Source organism: Ammospiza nelsoni, chromosome 15, assembly GCF_027579445.1.
Source record: "Ammospiza nelsoni isolate bAmmNel1 chromosome 15, bAmmNel1.pri, whole genome shotgun sequence".
Classification (NCBI taxonomy): domain Eukaryota; kingdom Metazoa; phylum Chordata; class Aves; order Passeriformes; family Passerellidae; genus Ammospiza; species Ammospiza nelsoni.
The window spans coordinates 1746411-1760479 of NC_080647.1; the positions used below are offsets into that span (position 1 = coordinate 1746411).

General features: G+C 42.9%; 1 protein-coding gene across 4 annotated transcripts in view; it reads right to left on the bottom strand.

Annotated features, from left to right (window-relative positions):
* The window catches only part of DIAPH2 (diaphanous related formin 2), a 171291-nt gene that overhangs the window by 120214 nt on the left and 37008 nt on the right, over positions 1 to 14069 (bottom strand). For all 4 annotated transcript variants that reach the window (XM_059483044.1, XM_059483043.1, XM_059483041.1 and 1 more), the window contains 2 exons: positions 12659 to 13279; positions 9701 to 9815 (listed from right to left, as the gene is read on the bottom strand). In XM_059483044.1, coding sequence (XP_059339027.1) covers positions 9701 to 9815; positions 12659 to 13279 — 736 coding nt within the window. The remainder of the gene's footprint in view (positions 1 to 9700; positions 9816 to 12658; positions 13280 to 14069) is intronic.

Sequence of the window (14069 nt, forward strand, 5' to 3'; positions counted from 1 at the left end):
AGGGCCGTGCCCAGCAGGGCTCAGCACCACCCTGTGCCAGGGCCGTGCCAGGGCCGTGCCAGGGCTCCGAGCACACAGCGCAGCGCTGGTTGGGAAGGATCAAAGCTTGGCAAGAGTCCCACAGATGTCAGTGCTGGGCAGCAAGATCTCTGAATGCAGAATCTGAAGGAGGAGCAGAAATGGAAGCAAGTTTTGATACAGAAGGAAAGAATTGCTGAGCCAGTCTGACTGGATAACCAAGGAGGCAACGGCTGTGTGAGTCAGAAGGGGTTTTATGGCTTAGAGCAAAGGATAACCCCACCCCAAACAAGAAGCTTTTACCAAGTAAAAAGAGAGCACAGGCCAACAAGACTGTTGATGTTGCAAGTAGAAAAAAAGTCTCAGAATTTTCCACTGCAAGAAAACTGAAAAACTCCTTATAGCTTAAACTGTTGTGTACTGACTTTTAGTGATTGGAGAATAGTAACATGAACATGGTAATTACAGTAGTTATGATGGGCTATAGATAATAGCTAAGGTATCAATTGGTTCTTTTGTATTAAGATGCTCAGCAAAGAAAAGTCTATAATGCATTGTAACCAAAAGTCTATAATGCATTGTAACCAAAAGACAAGTATAAAATGCAATGTAACCAAAAACAAAGGGTCTCCAGGCCTGCCTGCAGCTGACAGCTGCGGGCACAGCTCAGTCAGCCATGACCCTGGACTGCTGTAACTCTTTGGACACAATAAACTGCATTTTGGGGAGCCCTGGAGTGCCACATCTCTCATTCAGGCCCCACACTGCCCAGGGAAGGCACTCCCAACTGTCCCCATCACTCTGACCAATGCCACCCCAACCGTTCTGTACCCTGGCACACTGCAGCGTTTCTGGCATCCCAGTGTCACTCTGGAACACAAACAGCCAGGTGTTTGGTGACAGGCACATCTGAGAGCCCCTCTGTAAAGGGGGTGAACCCACTGATCATTTCTGGGTGTTTTACTGTGCCTTCTGTGGATCATGCACTATTTGGACAGTCTCTGAAAACACAGGGAAATAAGTATAAATTAGCTATAAATGAGATGTTCAAGGAGAGAAAAAGGAGACAGCAAACCAGGATGACCAGAAGCAGCAGGGTTAAAACTCTGCAAAACACCACATCTGTCTGAAATACAGAGAAGTGTAATGCCACAGGTTATAAACGCTCAAAGATCCTGAGTTCACTGAAGACAAAACACAGTAAAGACTTTACCAGGTGTAAAGATGTGACCTCTGGCTTGGAAAAGACATCAACTGCTGGCGGCAGAGAAGGATCTCTGTTTAATCCGTTCTGCGTACATGCAGCAGCAGCCATTTAATAGATATTAACATGTATTTACTCTTAGGACTGAGCAGCTGCTCTCAGTCACCTGCTGAAGATGAAATGCAGAGCACAACCAGCCCGAGGTCAGCCTTGCCTTGGATATGTGTGTGTTTTCACCACCTTGGATTTACCTTGGAAAAGCTTTCTGGGGGCCCAGGTACCCACAGTGTTGTGAACACTCAGGCAATGATTATCGGCCCGCAGGACACACAAGATAAATTACTGCCACATCACAGCATTAGTCCCGGGGGACACACAGGTACTAAATTAAGCTGCTTACATTGTAGCACACTAAAAATAGTGCAGAGCACACAGCTCCCAGTCTCTCACCTTCAGCACAACACCAGGCTCCACTGCTCACCTCCGCACAGGCAGGATCCACTGGACAGCCTGAATTCAGCACCTGAGCTCTGCTTACCTTTATACCACCAACACAAGCCAAATCTGGCTACAGTGACTCATTAAGAGTCTCTGTGCTAATGATCCAAATCTTCAATTAAATAACAAAAAAGAAAAGCCAAAGAACACCTCGACATTCACTCCACAGGTACTGCCATTCAGAAAATGCAGCTTGATGAGAATTCCACACTGACTTTTTCCACGTGGCCTTCTGCTTTTAGAAAGCCTTTAAGCCTCGGCCTTTTCACAGTGGGAAATGATTCAGTAGTGGTATTCTACAATAATGACATTCCCACGTCACAGGAAAGAATAAAGCACCTGAGAGGAAGTTTCAGAGACATTTCAGTTTCTCACATTGCAGAAGACACAATATAGAGAGTTGTAATTATAGCTTTACATCCATTTGAGATGATTAATAAGTAATTCCAAAAGCTGATACTTTTGTTATTATCTGTACTAATGCCTATGTACCTAGTATTTTCAATTTCTCAATGAATTCAGAAACTTAATAGCATGATTGTTAACTTTTAATCCTTCAGATAGCTTTTGAATGTCTCCTTCTCCAAAGAACCTTTATTCCTGCAGGTAACAGAAGTATTCTTGCTCTGCTATAAATGGCAGAAATTCTTGCAATAGCAGCTATTCTGTCCAAAGCAGCCTGGAACAGCATTACAGGTGAAGCAACTATCACTCAGAGAAATGTTCCATGTCAAGAGCAGATGACATTTTTTTTTTTGAGCTTTTTGGTCAGCAATAAGAAAGGAAAAAATAGTTTTGCACATAAAACATAAAATCCATGGAGAGGGCATCATTTTTCTACAAACACAGAATCACTGCAGGTCAGCACAGTGAGCAAGTGGAACCAGGCCATGAATCAGACACATTTTGTCAGTTTATGCTTCTGCAGGAAAAAAAAAACCACATTCTATTTCTTTTGATAGAAAGTAGATTTAGGAGGCAGTGCAGGATGTGCTAACTGTGGTTCTGCTGAAAGTTGCAGGGGGCAGCTCTTTAATGCAGCCTTGAAAGAACTATTTCACAAGACCATCAATTTTGCTTATAACCATGGCTTTGTTTACAGTGGGGTTTTATTTATTTAAGCAAATACATTGTTATTCCTAGAACTCTGCTGGAAGTGTTCAGCACAGTGAAATATTGGTGCAGAACCTATTTAATAGTCAGCACCAACTGTCCTGGTAAGGAGCTGGTCTGCTCTCCAGCCTTTCCTATGGACTTTCTATTCTTCCCTACTTCACTTGGGTCACAAATTCCCAGCCATGTTCAGCTGAAGAAGCTGCACTGAGCACTCAGCTGGAGCTCCCTTCACCAACACCGAGGGAGCTGCCAGAAAATGGATCTACAGCTCCAAGCACATCAGAAGGCAAAAGGGATGGTTATAAAAGGAACGGGTCTAAAACCATTCTGCACAGCGCCAGAACTGACCTCCACCTCATCATCACTGCATTTCATGTGCATCTACAGGAATCAACTCCTGCATGTGAAAGAGAAGCCACACCTGAGGAAAACTGCCACAGTGGATAATCCCAACAGCTCGCTGAACAAAGGATTGCTGTCAAACCCATAGGATGATTTAACCACATCATCACTGAATGGTTTGGGGTGGAAGGGACCTTAAAGATCATCTTGTTCCAAGCCCTGCCAGGGCCAGGGACACCTTCCAATATTGCTGCTCAGAGATCCATCCAACCTGGCCTTGAACACTTCTTGTTGGGAGTAACTAGATTCACATTAAATAGATTTTTAGGATATCTAACCTAACTTTCCATGAAAAATCAGTTGTATACTTGAAGAGGAGCATCTTTTGCAGGCTATTCTTTCTGTTTTGACATTAGAGAAAGCATTCTTCTCAGTCTAATCTCTTTATTTATTCATACAGAAGAGGTTTTATTCCAGGAATATGGATTTCTATTTGCTTAAAAACAAACAAACCCCATTTCTTTTTACAGTTCAACACAGATTCTTTTTTCAATTCAACTTCTGAATTTCTTTTTCATCGAATTCATAGGAAAAAAATACTCTCTGTAAGAGCATTATAGATCAAGAGTGCTTCATGAATGTATTCATATTTCATGCTAATTAGTCTTTGTACACAATCCCTGTCTCTGCAGTGCCAGTAGATGTATCTCTGTCCTCAGCTCCTCATTAAAAGTGCTGGGCTTTATTTGAGCACTGCATCACTGAGCCTCCATCAGACACGGGCAATGCAGAGCTGCCTCCCTTCCCCTGCTGGATTGCAGCAAGCTCGCACACACAGAGCCCCAGCTCCTGAGAAAAACGAGCATGGAGGAGGTGCAAAGGGACCAACCTGTACCAGAGTGATCACACGGTGGGCTCCAGTGCCAGACTGCTGGAATGTGTGGGCGATGAACATTTGGCTGTGTGTCACCAGCACTGATCCTCACACTTCCCTAATGGGAACCTCCAACACCTTCAAGGTTGGGAAAACCCACTGGGCCAATTTCCTTTGTAGGAAAACCCCAATGCCCTTGAAATTTCACCTTCCCTTGGCTTTCCTTTACAGTCAAACTGCTGTTCCATCTTTCCTCTTCAAGATTTTCCTTTTCATATTCTGAGAGTTGAGGTATAACAAATTAATACAAGAACTCTGCAAGCAACCACCTAAAATATAACACATTACTAAGACAACTCAGTCACAACATTGTTATAAAGACATAGAAGAGGTTTTTTTAGACAATACATGTCTGTCCCCATTCCAATTCTATTTAAATTCTCCTTAAATTCTTCTGCTGAAGTTTTCTGACAAAATTACTAATTGAAACTTGCAGAAAACCTGAGCAGCAGGGGCTATTACTAATATTTTTGAGAAGTTTTTCAGTGCCAGAGATGGTTAAAGCAAAGGACGGCCTTGCAGAGGCACACACACAGCAGAGCCCCTCCAATGCCAGTTTGGCACGTGGCACTGAGCAGGCAGTGGGATAATCAGTTTGTACCTGCCCAACTCCTCCAGTCACTCAGGAGCCAGCAGGATTCCTCATTTCAGATCCCTGCTCCTCACATCTCCAGCAGGGAGCTCTCACCTGCCCCAGTGATGCTCCAAAAGGGTTAAGCACTGCCAATTAAAGTAAAACTGAAGGAATGGCCTCCACTTCAGAGCATCTGACCTGGATTCACAACAGACAGAATGCTGATTCTGGGATGAACTCCATTTCTGCAGCAGTTCTGGGGAATACATTATGCTGTACCTCCAAGCAATCCATGAATAATGATAGCAGCCTTCAAATAGCCCGGACCTCAAACTATTTCCCACCTGTCTCCTCATCTGAATACAATTTAATTCACACATGCTGTTTGGATTTGATTTTCTGGAGGTGCAATTATTGCAGTTCTTGCTGTAATGCTGATTAAGACAATGCCCAGACTTCTCTCTCAGAACCCTCTTTCGGAACAACAATTCTCTGAAAAAACTAACTTTCCTGCAGATGCAGAGAAAGCAGGCTCCAGGAACAACAAACTGGAGAGAGGAACATTGCATCCATCTGACCCATCCCTCTTGATTTTTCCCCCTTAGGGATTTACCACAAAGTTGTAAGAGCAGAGTCCTGAGAGACACAATCAAAGTGTGCCACACAAACCTGCAGTCAAACTCCTGCCCTGTCCAACCCTAAAGCATGAACATTCTGAAATGGTCACATAAATAAAATCTTACAGGAAAAGAAGACAATAAACAAAATCGCACAACTGAGACTGAGCCTAACTTCTGAAAAAGTCTAGATAGATTTTATTTGTTAATCTGGGATATTCTTCATTCACTGTTACAGGATGAGAACAACTAGAGTCATAAGGTCACACCAACAGAACATGTATTTTACACAGAATTTTTTTAAAATAAATTATGTTTTCTTAAGATTCCATATTACAAACTACCTTTGACATAGAAATTAAGCTATTGAAAGGTGAGCACATTAAAATACTATTTGAAATAAAATATTAAGAAATAATATTTACAACCTTTATGTCCTAATTGAAACTTTTGCTTTCTTTTAGACCCTTCTCAACACTATACTCATATCAGTCCTTTTGTCCCATGATGAATAAAATGGGTCCTGATGCTCTGGAAATAAGACTTGGACTCTAAAATAACTCTAAGATCATCTAAAAATTAAAAAAGTACATAAAATATATAAAAATACAGAGATATATACACATAAATCTATGCTAGATGGTAATATTTTCAGGCAGCAGTTTGTTTAAACTATGTAAAGCTTTTTCACCCTTGAGTTTGAGAGTTCATCTGCTGAATAAATCCAGTGCAGAAGAAAAGGAAAGTGAAAAATAGTAAACTAATAACTCACTCCTCCTTTATGGTACTTGAATTTATTCTGTTGCTGAAAAACAACAATTTCAAATACATCCAGAGATGAAAACAAACCAATCTGCTGCACTTCTGTGCGGAACAGATATGAAAACTGACGACCCAGGTGTGCAAGGCAAGGAAATGAAATTGTGCTGCCCCAGAGCCCCGGGTGACCCCGCAGTGCAGAGCTGATCCTGCTCTGTTTGAATCCCACCCTGCTGCAGGAGAGGAAGGGAACCAAACCAACCCAGCTGAGCCATCAGCAGACCAAGGGAGCCACCTGCAGTCTGCAATCCCGAAGCAAATTCCTGGGCAGTTCAGAGGTTTCTCTTCCTTTTTCTGTTGCCAAAGCAGCGCAGGAAGCTGAGCCAGTGCAACACAGCCACACAAAACAGAGATTTCTGCATCAGCTGAGTCCTGCTGCCTCACACCTACAGATGCAGCTGCCTCACAGGAAATCTGGATCCACTGAAAGCCTCAAATGTTGAAGTTCTCTGATGAATTAGATCTGGGCTTCTCAGCATAGCAAATTCAAAGCCATTTTCTAAAAGTACTAATTGCTGTTCCTTGTATTTATAAGTCCCAAATGCAAACGAATGCAAAGAATTTCCTTCAAGTTGAATGGTGCACTGACCTACCATATACTCTTTATATACATTATATACACATTATACACATTATTTATATACATATTCTATACATTATCCATATAAAATCAAAACCTGAACATTTTGTTCATGTTTTGCTCATTACAGCTTACATGGAAGTTTGTCTTTTCTCCTGTCCCTTCCCACTCAAATTCCCATAATGTGGAAAATACCACTGAGCTATTAAGACCTCACTTCAGTTTTGAAAACATATGAAAATGATTGTTGAATCATATTTTAAAAGTCTAATTGTAAAGCAACAGAACCCTGATGAAGAAGTTTTCCCTTGAGGCAAGCTGGATGGATAATGAATTCTGCATTGGAACAATCCCAGTAGTTACAGACTATTATGTACTAATTACTACCTTTACAGACCTACTGTACACATAATTAATTTCTTCAGAGCACTACTATCATTCTTGACTGGCAAAATACACAACCTAAACTACAAGAGGCAGAAATTAACATGATCCTTTAGGGAGAAGGCATTAACTTGCTTTGCAGTGTTTTGCAATTAGACCATCAATCAAACAGTGAGGAATGACTTGGAGAGCAGCAGGCCCAGCCCTGAGCATTGTCCCAGTCCTGAGGATGGGATGTGTCACAGCCTGGCTGCAAATCACAGCACTGCAGCCCTGACCTGCCCTGTTAGGAGACACTCCACATTCAATTCTATGGGATTTAACATCCATGAATCAAACAGGAGCTTTTTGACATCATATTCCAGCAAGCACTGAAGACATGGCAGTGCTGCTGCTGCCCTCCCTTCTGCTGGTGGCCAGAGAGAAAATTTCGTATCAGGGATAAAGGCAAAGTTTGGTAAAAGAGTGCTTGCCATAAAATGACCTGCTTAAATTATTTCAAAGATCATTTGGTTCTTGACAAGAACACCAGTATTTTAAACTGTTAATTTCAGTTGTCAAGGGTTTTAGGACATTCTACAGAATTAAATCATACACGGCCCCAACTCCATCAAAAGGCAGTAGCCCAGGTTTCCTGAGATGTATAACTACATTGCATTAATAATATAACATGCAAAAGTTATTGTTCAACTTCACAACAACATTTCTCCCCAGAAGTACCACAGCCCCTCAGCTCTGGCTGCACTTCTGTAAAGCAGACAGCACTCAAACAGCAGCTGGCAGCTCAGTGACAGCAACATTGAGTCATTTCTGGAGTATCTTAAACCAAAACTATGTTACATGAGAAAAATTCATCGCGTCTTTCTCATTGTAGCAAAGAATCATGAATAGCATTCAGAGGTTTAATCAAATTTCAGTGCTACAACTTACAGGGAATCACAAAGTTTTAATAAATGTGCACACTACCATAGCTTTTACTTCAGTTACCATTCCCAGTGGCATTCCAAAACTCCACAGAACACAAAACAGTAAACACTAAGTCATCCAAACTGCTTTTGGCAATTGTCAGTTTGCTTCCACTCATCCCTTTGTTTGTTTTACATGCTGACTGTGCTCCTGGGACAATATCACATGCATTTCTATTTGGCTTTTTATCACTCGCCTGTAATGTACTCATGAAATGGAATAAAGCAAGAGGGAAATCTGATCCCAGATGATGCCTGAATTCAGCATTTGGGACATCATGGAGCTGCTTAAGGACAAAGGGGAGGAAGAACAGTGAACATCAATCCATAGTTCCCTTTGCAGATGGCAGCTGCAGGAAAAGTTGCTTCTGGCATGCAATTCTTTGGATCTGTGCTGCAACCAAATGCTCCAAGAGTCTTTTTGACTTCCAGCAGGTTCTCAAGTTTAAAAAAACCTTGAAATCAGACAGACAACTCCTCCTTTCTGCAGGAGTCAGCCAAGTACGATTTTCACATCCTGAGTACTGTGCAGCAGCATTTTTAATGTGCATCCTTTGCTATGGCATCTTGTTTTCTACAGCCATTAACTGAGAACTAAACAAGGGGAAATATCTGCAAGGCTATCAGCACACCAAGCTATTGGAGGAGCTGCTGCTGTTCCCTGTTTTACAGCTGTGCAACTATGTCAACAAGAATTTCTTCTCACGCAAACTGTCAGCTATGTCAACATTTCAAGAGGGTTTTTTCAGCATTTTTAACGAAGAAGCTTTTCAGGAATTCTGAAACATTTCTTCAGATTTCTGGTGCAAGAATTCAGCTCAAGGCAGAAGCTTGTCCTTTTCATTTAGGAGGGGCTCATGCCATTCTGTCATCTGCTGCTGGGCATTCCTTCCTGCCACACCAAAGTGACCAGCTCCACAGCATTTTACCCTCCCTGCAGTGCTAGGAACCAAGAGTCAATCCAACTTGGGCATAGAAAAAAGGATAAATTACTGCAAATGATGCTTTTGAATTACTGCATGGAATAGCTGAACATTTGGACCAGAAAGTGCTTCCAAGGTGTGCTGGAAAAAGAGAATTCTAATGGTTTAAATTCACTGACTACTGAAAGGAATATGAAACTATCTTATGAAAAACACAGCCATGACCAACTCTTTGAAGAGGTTTCAAAAGGACACAGAAAAAAAACCATATTCAAAAATAATTCAAGGAATCTACTCAAGAAATAGTTCATTACAGTCCTCTGAGAGCCCTTCCTGAATTAATCTTTTTTAACACTGGCTTAGCAAAAACTGCTGCTCTTATTCCAGAAATTCTCAGCTAGGACTAATAATGCAAATAAACATGATTTTAGGATCCGAATTTTAAATTTAATTATAATTCCATTAAAAGAAAACTCAAATCTGTCTGCAACATACAGTGCACTTTTAAAAGGTATTATTGCAAAAAAGGTTCCTCCCCTCATGCTGTAAAGTGAAGGGGGAGCAATTCTTGTAATAGACTGTTATGCTTAATATATGTTTTAAATCATCTTCCTGCTATAAAACCATCAAATGGATTCCATGGTATTGCACAAAGCATAAAAGAAACTGCCATTACACAGTTTTAAACTTAATAAAAGCAAAATAAAGAGCAAAGTAAGAATGTACCTTTCATTTGGGTTCCAAAGGTAAGTGCCAATTTTGCAAACAGCTCCGGGTCCTCAAATTTATCTTCTTCAGCTTTTACCCAAAAGCTGTTTTCTCCTATTTCTTGAGGCTCAATCTGCAAGGAAAACAGGAGTGTTTCCAACAGCCAAGGTAAAACAAGTGCTACAGAACCTCTGTGAGAACTGGGCTGAGGAAGCTCAGCCCCGTTCTGGAATGTTCCGTCCCTGCTGTTCCTGCACAGGCACGGTGAGCTGAGCTGCCCACAAATGGCTTTACTGTACTTCTCCCACTCAGCAAGTTCTCCACACAGAACTAACAACAGCAGCTGGCTCTGAAAGTGTTCTAGCTCTCTCTTGATGACTTTCCAGAGAGTTCCCAAACTCTTTTTGCTGCTACCTGAGAACTGTGTGGAACAGTTTATCAGGAAATGAAGTGGCCACGGGGACCTGGCAGAGACTGAGGCTGAGCTCTCTGGGCTGCACCAAAGAGGAAAATGCTCTGCAATACAGAAGCAAATGACAACTTGACTCTTCATGTATGACTCAGAACTGCTGTTCTGTTTTCAAAATATGCTTCTCTAACAGCTTTGAGCACATTATTATTGTTTATAAATTTCTTTAAATGAACATAATTTCCAAGGGCTATTTAACTTCAAGATGATATGCAGGGAATTCAGCAATGCTGCATTTGTCAGCTTCACTCCAATTTCCCTGCAACATCCTGGTCCTCCACCTTCCAACCCTGCTTTACCAGCAGCTCCAGGGAAGACATTTTAAAAAACTACCTTAATCCAACACTAATGGGGAAGACAGTTACAGCAAAAGGGACTAAATTAAACAGTAAGAATTTTATTCCTCAAATGATGGCTCCTTAAAAGTGATGATCAAACAGACTTTGCACTTTCTCAGCAGGCAGGGGATCTCTGGCACTGTTCCCAGAGCACTTTAGCAAAGCGTCCATCTGCAGTTCCTTCCATTGTCACAGCCAGTGTTCACACAGACACTTCAGAAATTATTCCTACAAACTCCCCAATGGAACTGATCACAATGAAATTGGCTGCAATTACCAATATGTGTTATACAATAAAAGCTTGCTTTTCTCTGTGCTTACAGGACAGCAGTCTATGTCCCACAGCTCCAAAACTCCTGCAGAGCATCCTGATCCATCCTTTCTCCCCAAGACATTTAATTCCTCCTCTCATGATGGAGAAAAGTTATCATTTCTCTTTTTAGGCAATTATTTTATCAGAATTACAGAAAAAGTAAGGATTTTCAAATTGATTCTAAAATTTATTTAAATTAATACTCTGAAAACATGGCAGGCTGTTCAATATCAGTCTAGTTAAATATGGAAAGCCTGTTTTCAAACTGTGGCCACCAGATACACTTTCAGATTGTCTAAGCACATCTCCAAATATTTTGAAATCATTTGAAATCATTGAAGCATTAATTCATCTGCCAAAAGAAACTATAAATTGGCATGCCACACATTTCCACACAGGCTCTCTCTCAGCCTGCTGGATTCCTCCTCCAAGGTTGGTGGGATTATGCTGCTGTTTTGTTACCTCAAAGTCTTTTGATTACTCAAAATTTAGATGAACCACCCAGCATGGAATATATAAAAGTCCTTTCATTTGCCTTCATGATTTGGTGATTTTGGTACTTTTTCCTACACCAAACATCAACATATCTGTCATTTTTCATACCACTAAAAAACTACCAACCACAACTGTAGGATGCAATGATTTAGTCTTGATAACAGATCCAATTATCTAGTAGACCACATAAATTTTCTTTATATGGAAGGAGCAGTGGCTACACTGATCAAAAAGGGGTTTTTAAACATCACACCCCAGCACACACCTGGATTTTTGTGTAACTTCTCCTGTTAGAGGGACTGGATATACTGAGAGCCAAGGAATAACTGGGAACTGATATAAGGGTTCACCTGCAAATCAGATTGTGCTTGAACTTCACTGCTCAAGTAATGCTTCGATTCTAAGACGATTTTAAAAATGAAATGTGATTAAATACAATCAAGCTAAGCCACTGGAAGCTCATGATGCCCAAACCCTTCCCTTGAGCAGCCCCATGGCTCCTCCCAGTGGCCACAGCCCTGCTCCAGCACATCACTGAGAACAATAAATACCTGGGATAAATAATCAACAAGTAACACTAAGACCTGATATCAGCAATTCCTGAACTCACAGCAACACCAAACATCACGAATTTAAAAAGCTTCAGTTGGTTTGCTTTGCTAGGTACGTGAAAGCCGCTTTAAAACAGTTTGAAGATAGAGGTATATTTTTATACAGCTTGAGGGATGTTCACTGCAGCTGAGACAAGGCACTGGAAGTAAGCTGCCTTCCTGGGACACTGGGCACCACAATGACTGGAATTAAACTGACTCCCTGAGACACTGGGCACCACAATGACTGGGGTAAGCTGCCTTCCTGGGACACTGGGCACAATGACTGGAATTAAACTGACTCCCTGAGACACTTGGTACCAACAATGACTGGGGTTAGCTGCCTTCCTGGGACACTGGGCACAATGACTGGAATTAAACTGACTCCCTGAGACACTTGGTACCAACAATGACTGGGGTTAGCTGCCTTCCTGGGACACTGGGCACCACAATGACTGGGGTAAGCTGCCTTCCTGGGACACTGGGCACCACAATGACTGGAATTAAACTGACTCCCTGAGACACTTGGTACCAACAATGACTGGGGTTAGCTGCCTTCCTGGGACACTGGGCACAATGACTGGAATTAAACTGACTCCCTGAGACACTTGGTACCAACAATGACTGGGGTTAGCTGCCTTCCTGGGGCACTGGGCACCACAATGAGCTCTGCCAAGATGAATGAGATTTAAAACATCACAACGTGGTACCAAGCCTATCAGTGCAGTGCAGGAGAGGAAGGAACATCATCTTCCCACGCCTCAGGCATACCTTCGACCAGTTGATTCTCTTCATGGACACTTCCAGCTTATACTTCTTCTTCTCCTTCATCCCGTGGGGCAGCGCCGGCACCATCGGGAAGGGGGCAAAGGGGGCCCCTCCCAGGGGGGGAGGCATTGGGGGCCCCCCGAAAGGCGGCGGGGGAGGGATCGCTCCCCCGGGCAGAGGAGGAGGAGGAGGAGGCAGCCCTGCCCCTCCAGGCAGAGGGGGAGGAGGAGGAGGCCCTGCTCCCCCGGGCAGAGGGGGCGCGGGGGGCACACCCGGCAGGGGAGGGGGAGCTGGGATGGCTGCACCGGGCAGGGGAGGGGGAGGAAGGGATGCACCAGGTAAGGGAGGAGGAGGAGGGATTGTTGCTCCGCCTGGCAGGGGAGGGGGTGGGGGAATTGTTGCTCCACCTGGCAGGGGAGGGGGTGGAGGAATTGTTACTCCACCAGGCAGGGGAGGGGGTGGAGGAATTGTTGCTCCACCAGGCAATGGAGGAGGAATCGTTCCTGCACCAGGGAGGGGAGGAGGAGGAGGGATGGCTCCACCAGGGAGTGAGGGCGCTGGAGATGGTGGGACGTTCTCACTTGGGTGGGCTGGTATTGCTGGGGCTTCTGTCAGGCCTGGACCCTGGAACAGAACAGAGGAATTCCCTTCATCAGTGACACCAGGCAGTTTGATATGAAGCTGAACCAACCAGGATGGTTTTTAGCCAACTGCATCTCAAGAAAGTGAGAAATGCAACTGTTCTCCTATTTAAATGAGAAACAATAACAATAGATTATCCCACGTACCATAAAGCTGCCAAGTAAACTGAATAACCTAGCATTTTTATCAAAACAAATTGTTTCAATTTTAAAGAAAATTTAATAGTAGCAGTAACATTTAAGTGAACAGAACAGCATTTTATTTCTTACCAACGCACAAAACATTTATCCCACTTAGGACACCCCAGCAAGCTGGGGCAGCAGAGATGAGAATACCCATGGTGAATTTTAACAACACTCATCTGCTGCTGGGAGAGCTTCCCCAGCAATGGGTGGAGCAGCTGGTGCAGTGGAAGAGGCCACAGTTGTTCAGAGCTACTCTGACATCTGGAGGGGTGAAGGGTGTGCAACAACCTGTCCTGCTGTCTTTTGGACCTGTCTGAGGGTGCTTCTTTGGTGAGAGGAAGAAAGAGCCATCACAATATCCATTCTAATAAGTTCGTACTAATTAATAAGGAAGAGAAACAGCAGCATGTCAAACCATCAGAGGGGTGAGTGCAGCTAAAAATAAGTGTCATCAAATTCTGTGGGGAGCATAACACCAGAAAAGGGAACAGATCCCAGAATTACATGGTTAATTAACCAGTGGTCAGCATTACTGTGAATGCCCTGACATGTCTGGATAATCTGAACTGTGTTAGAATCAATAACAC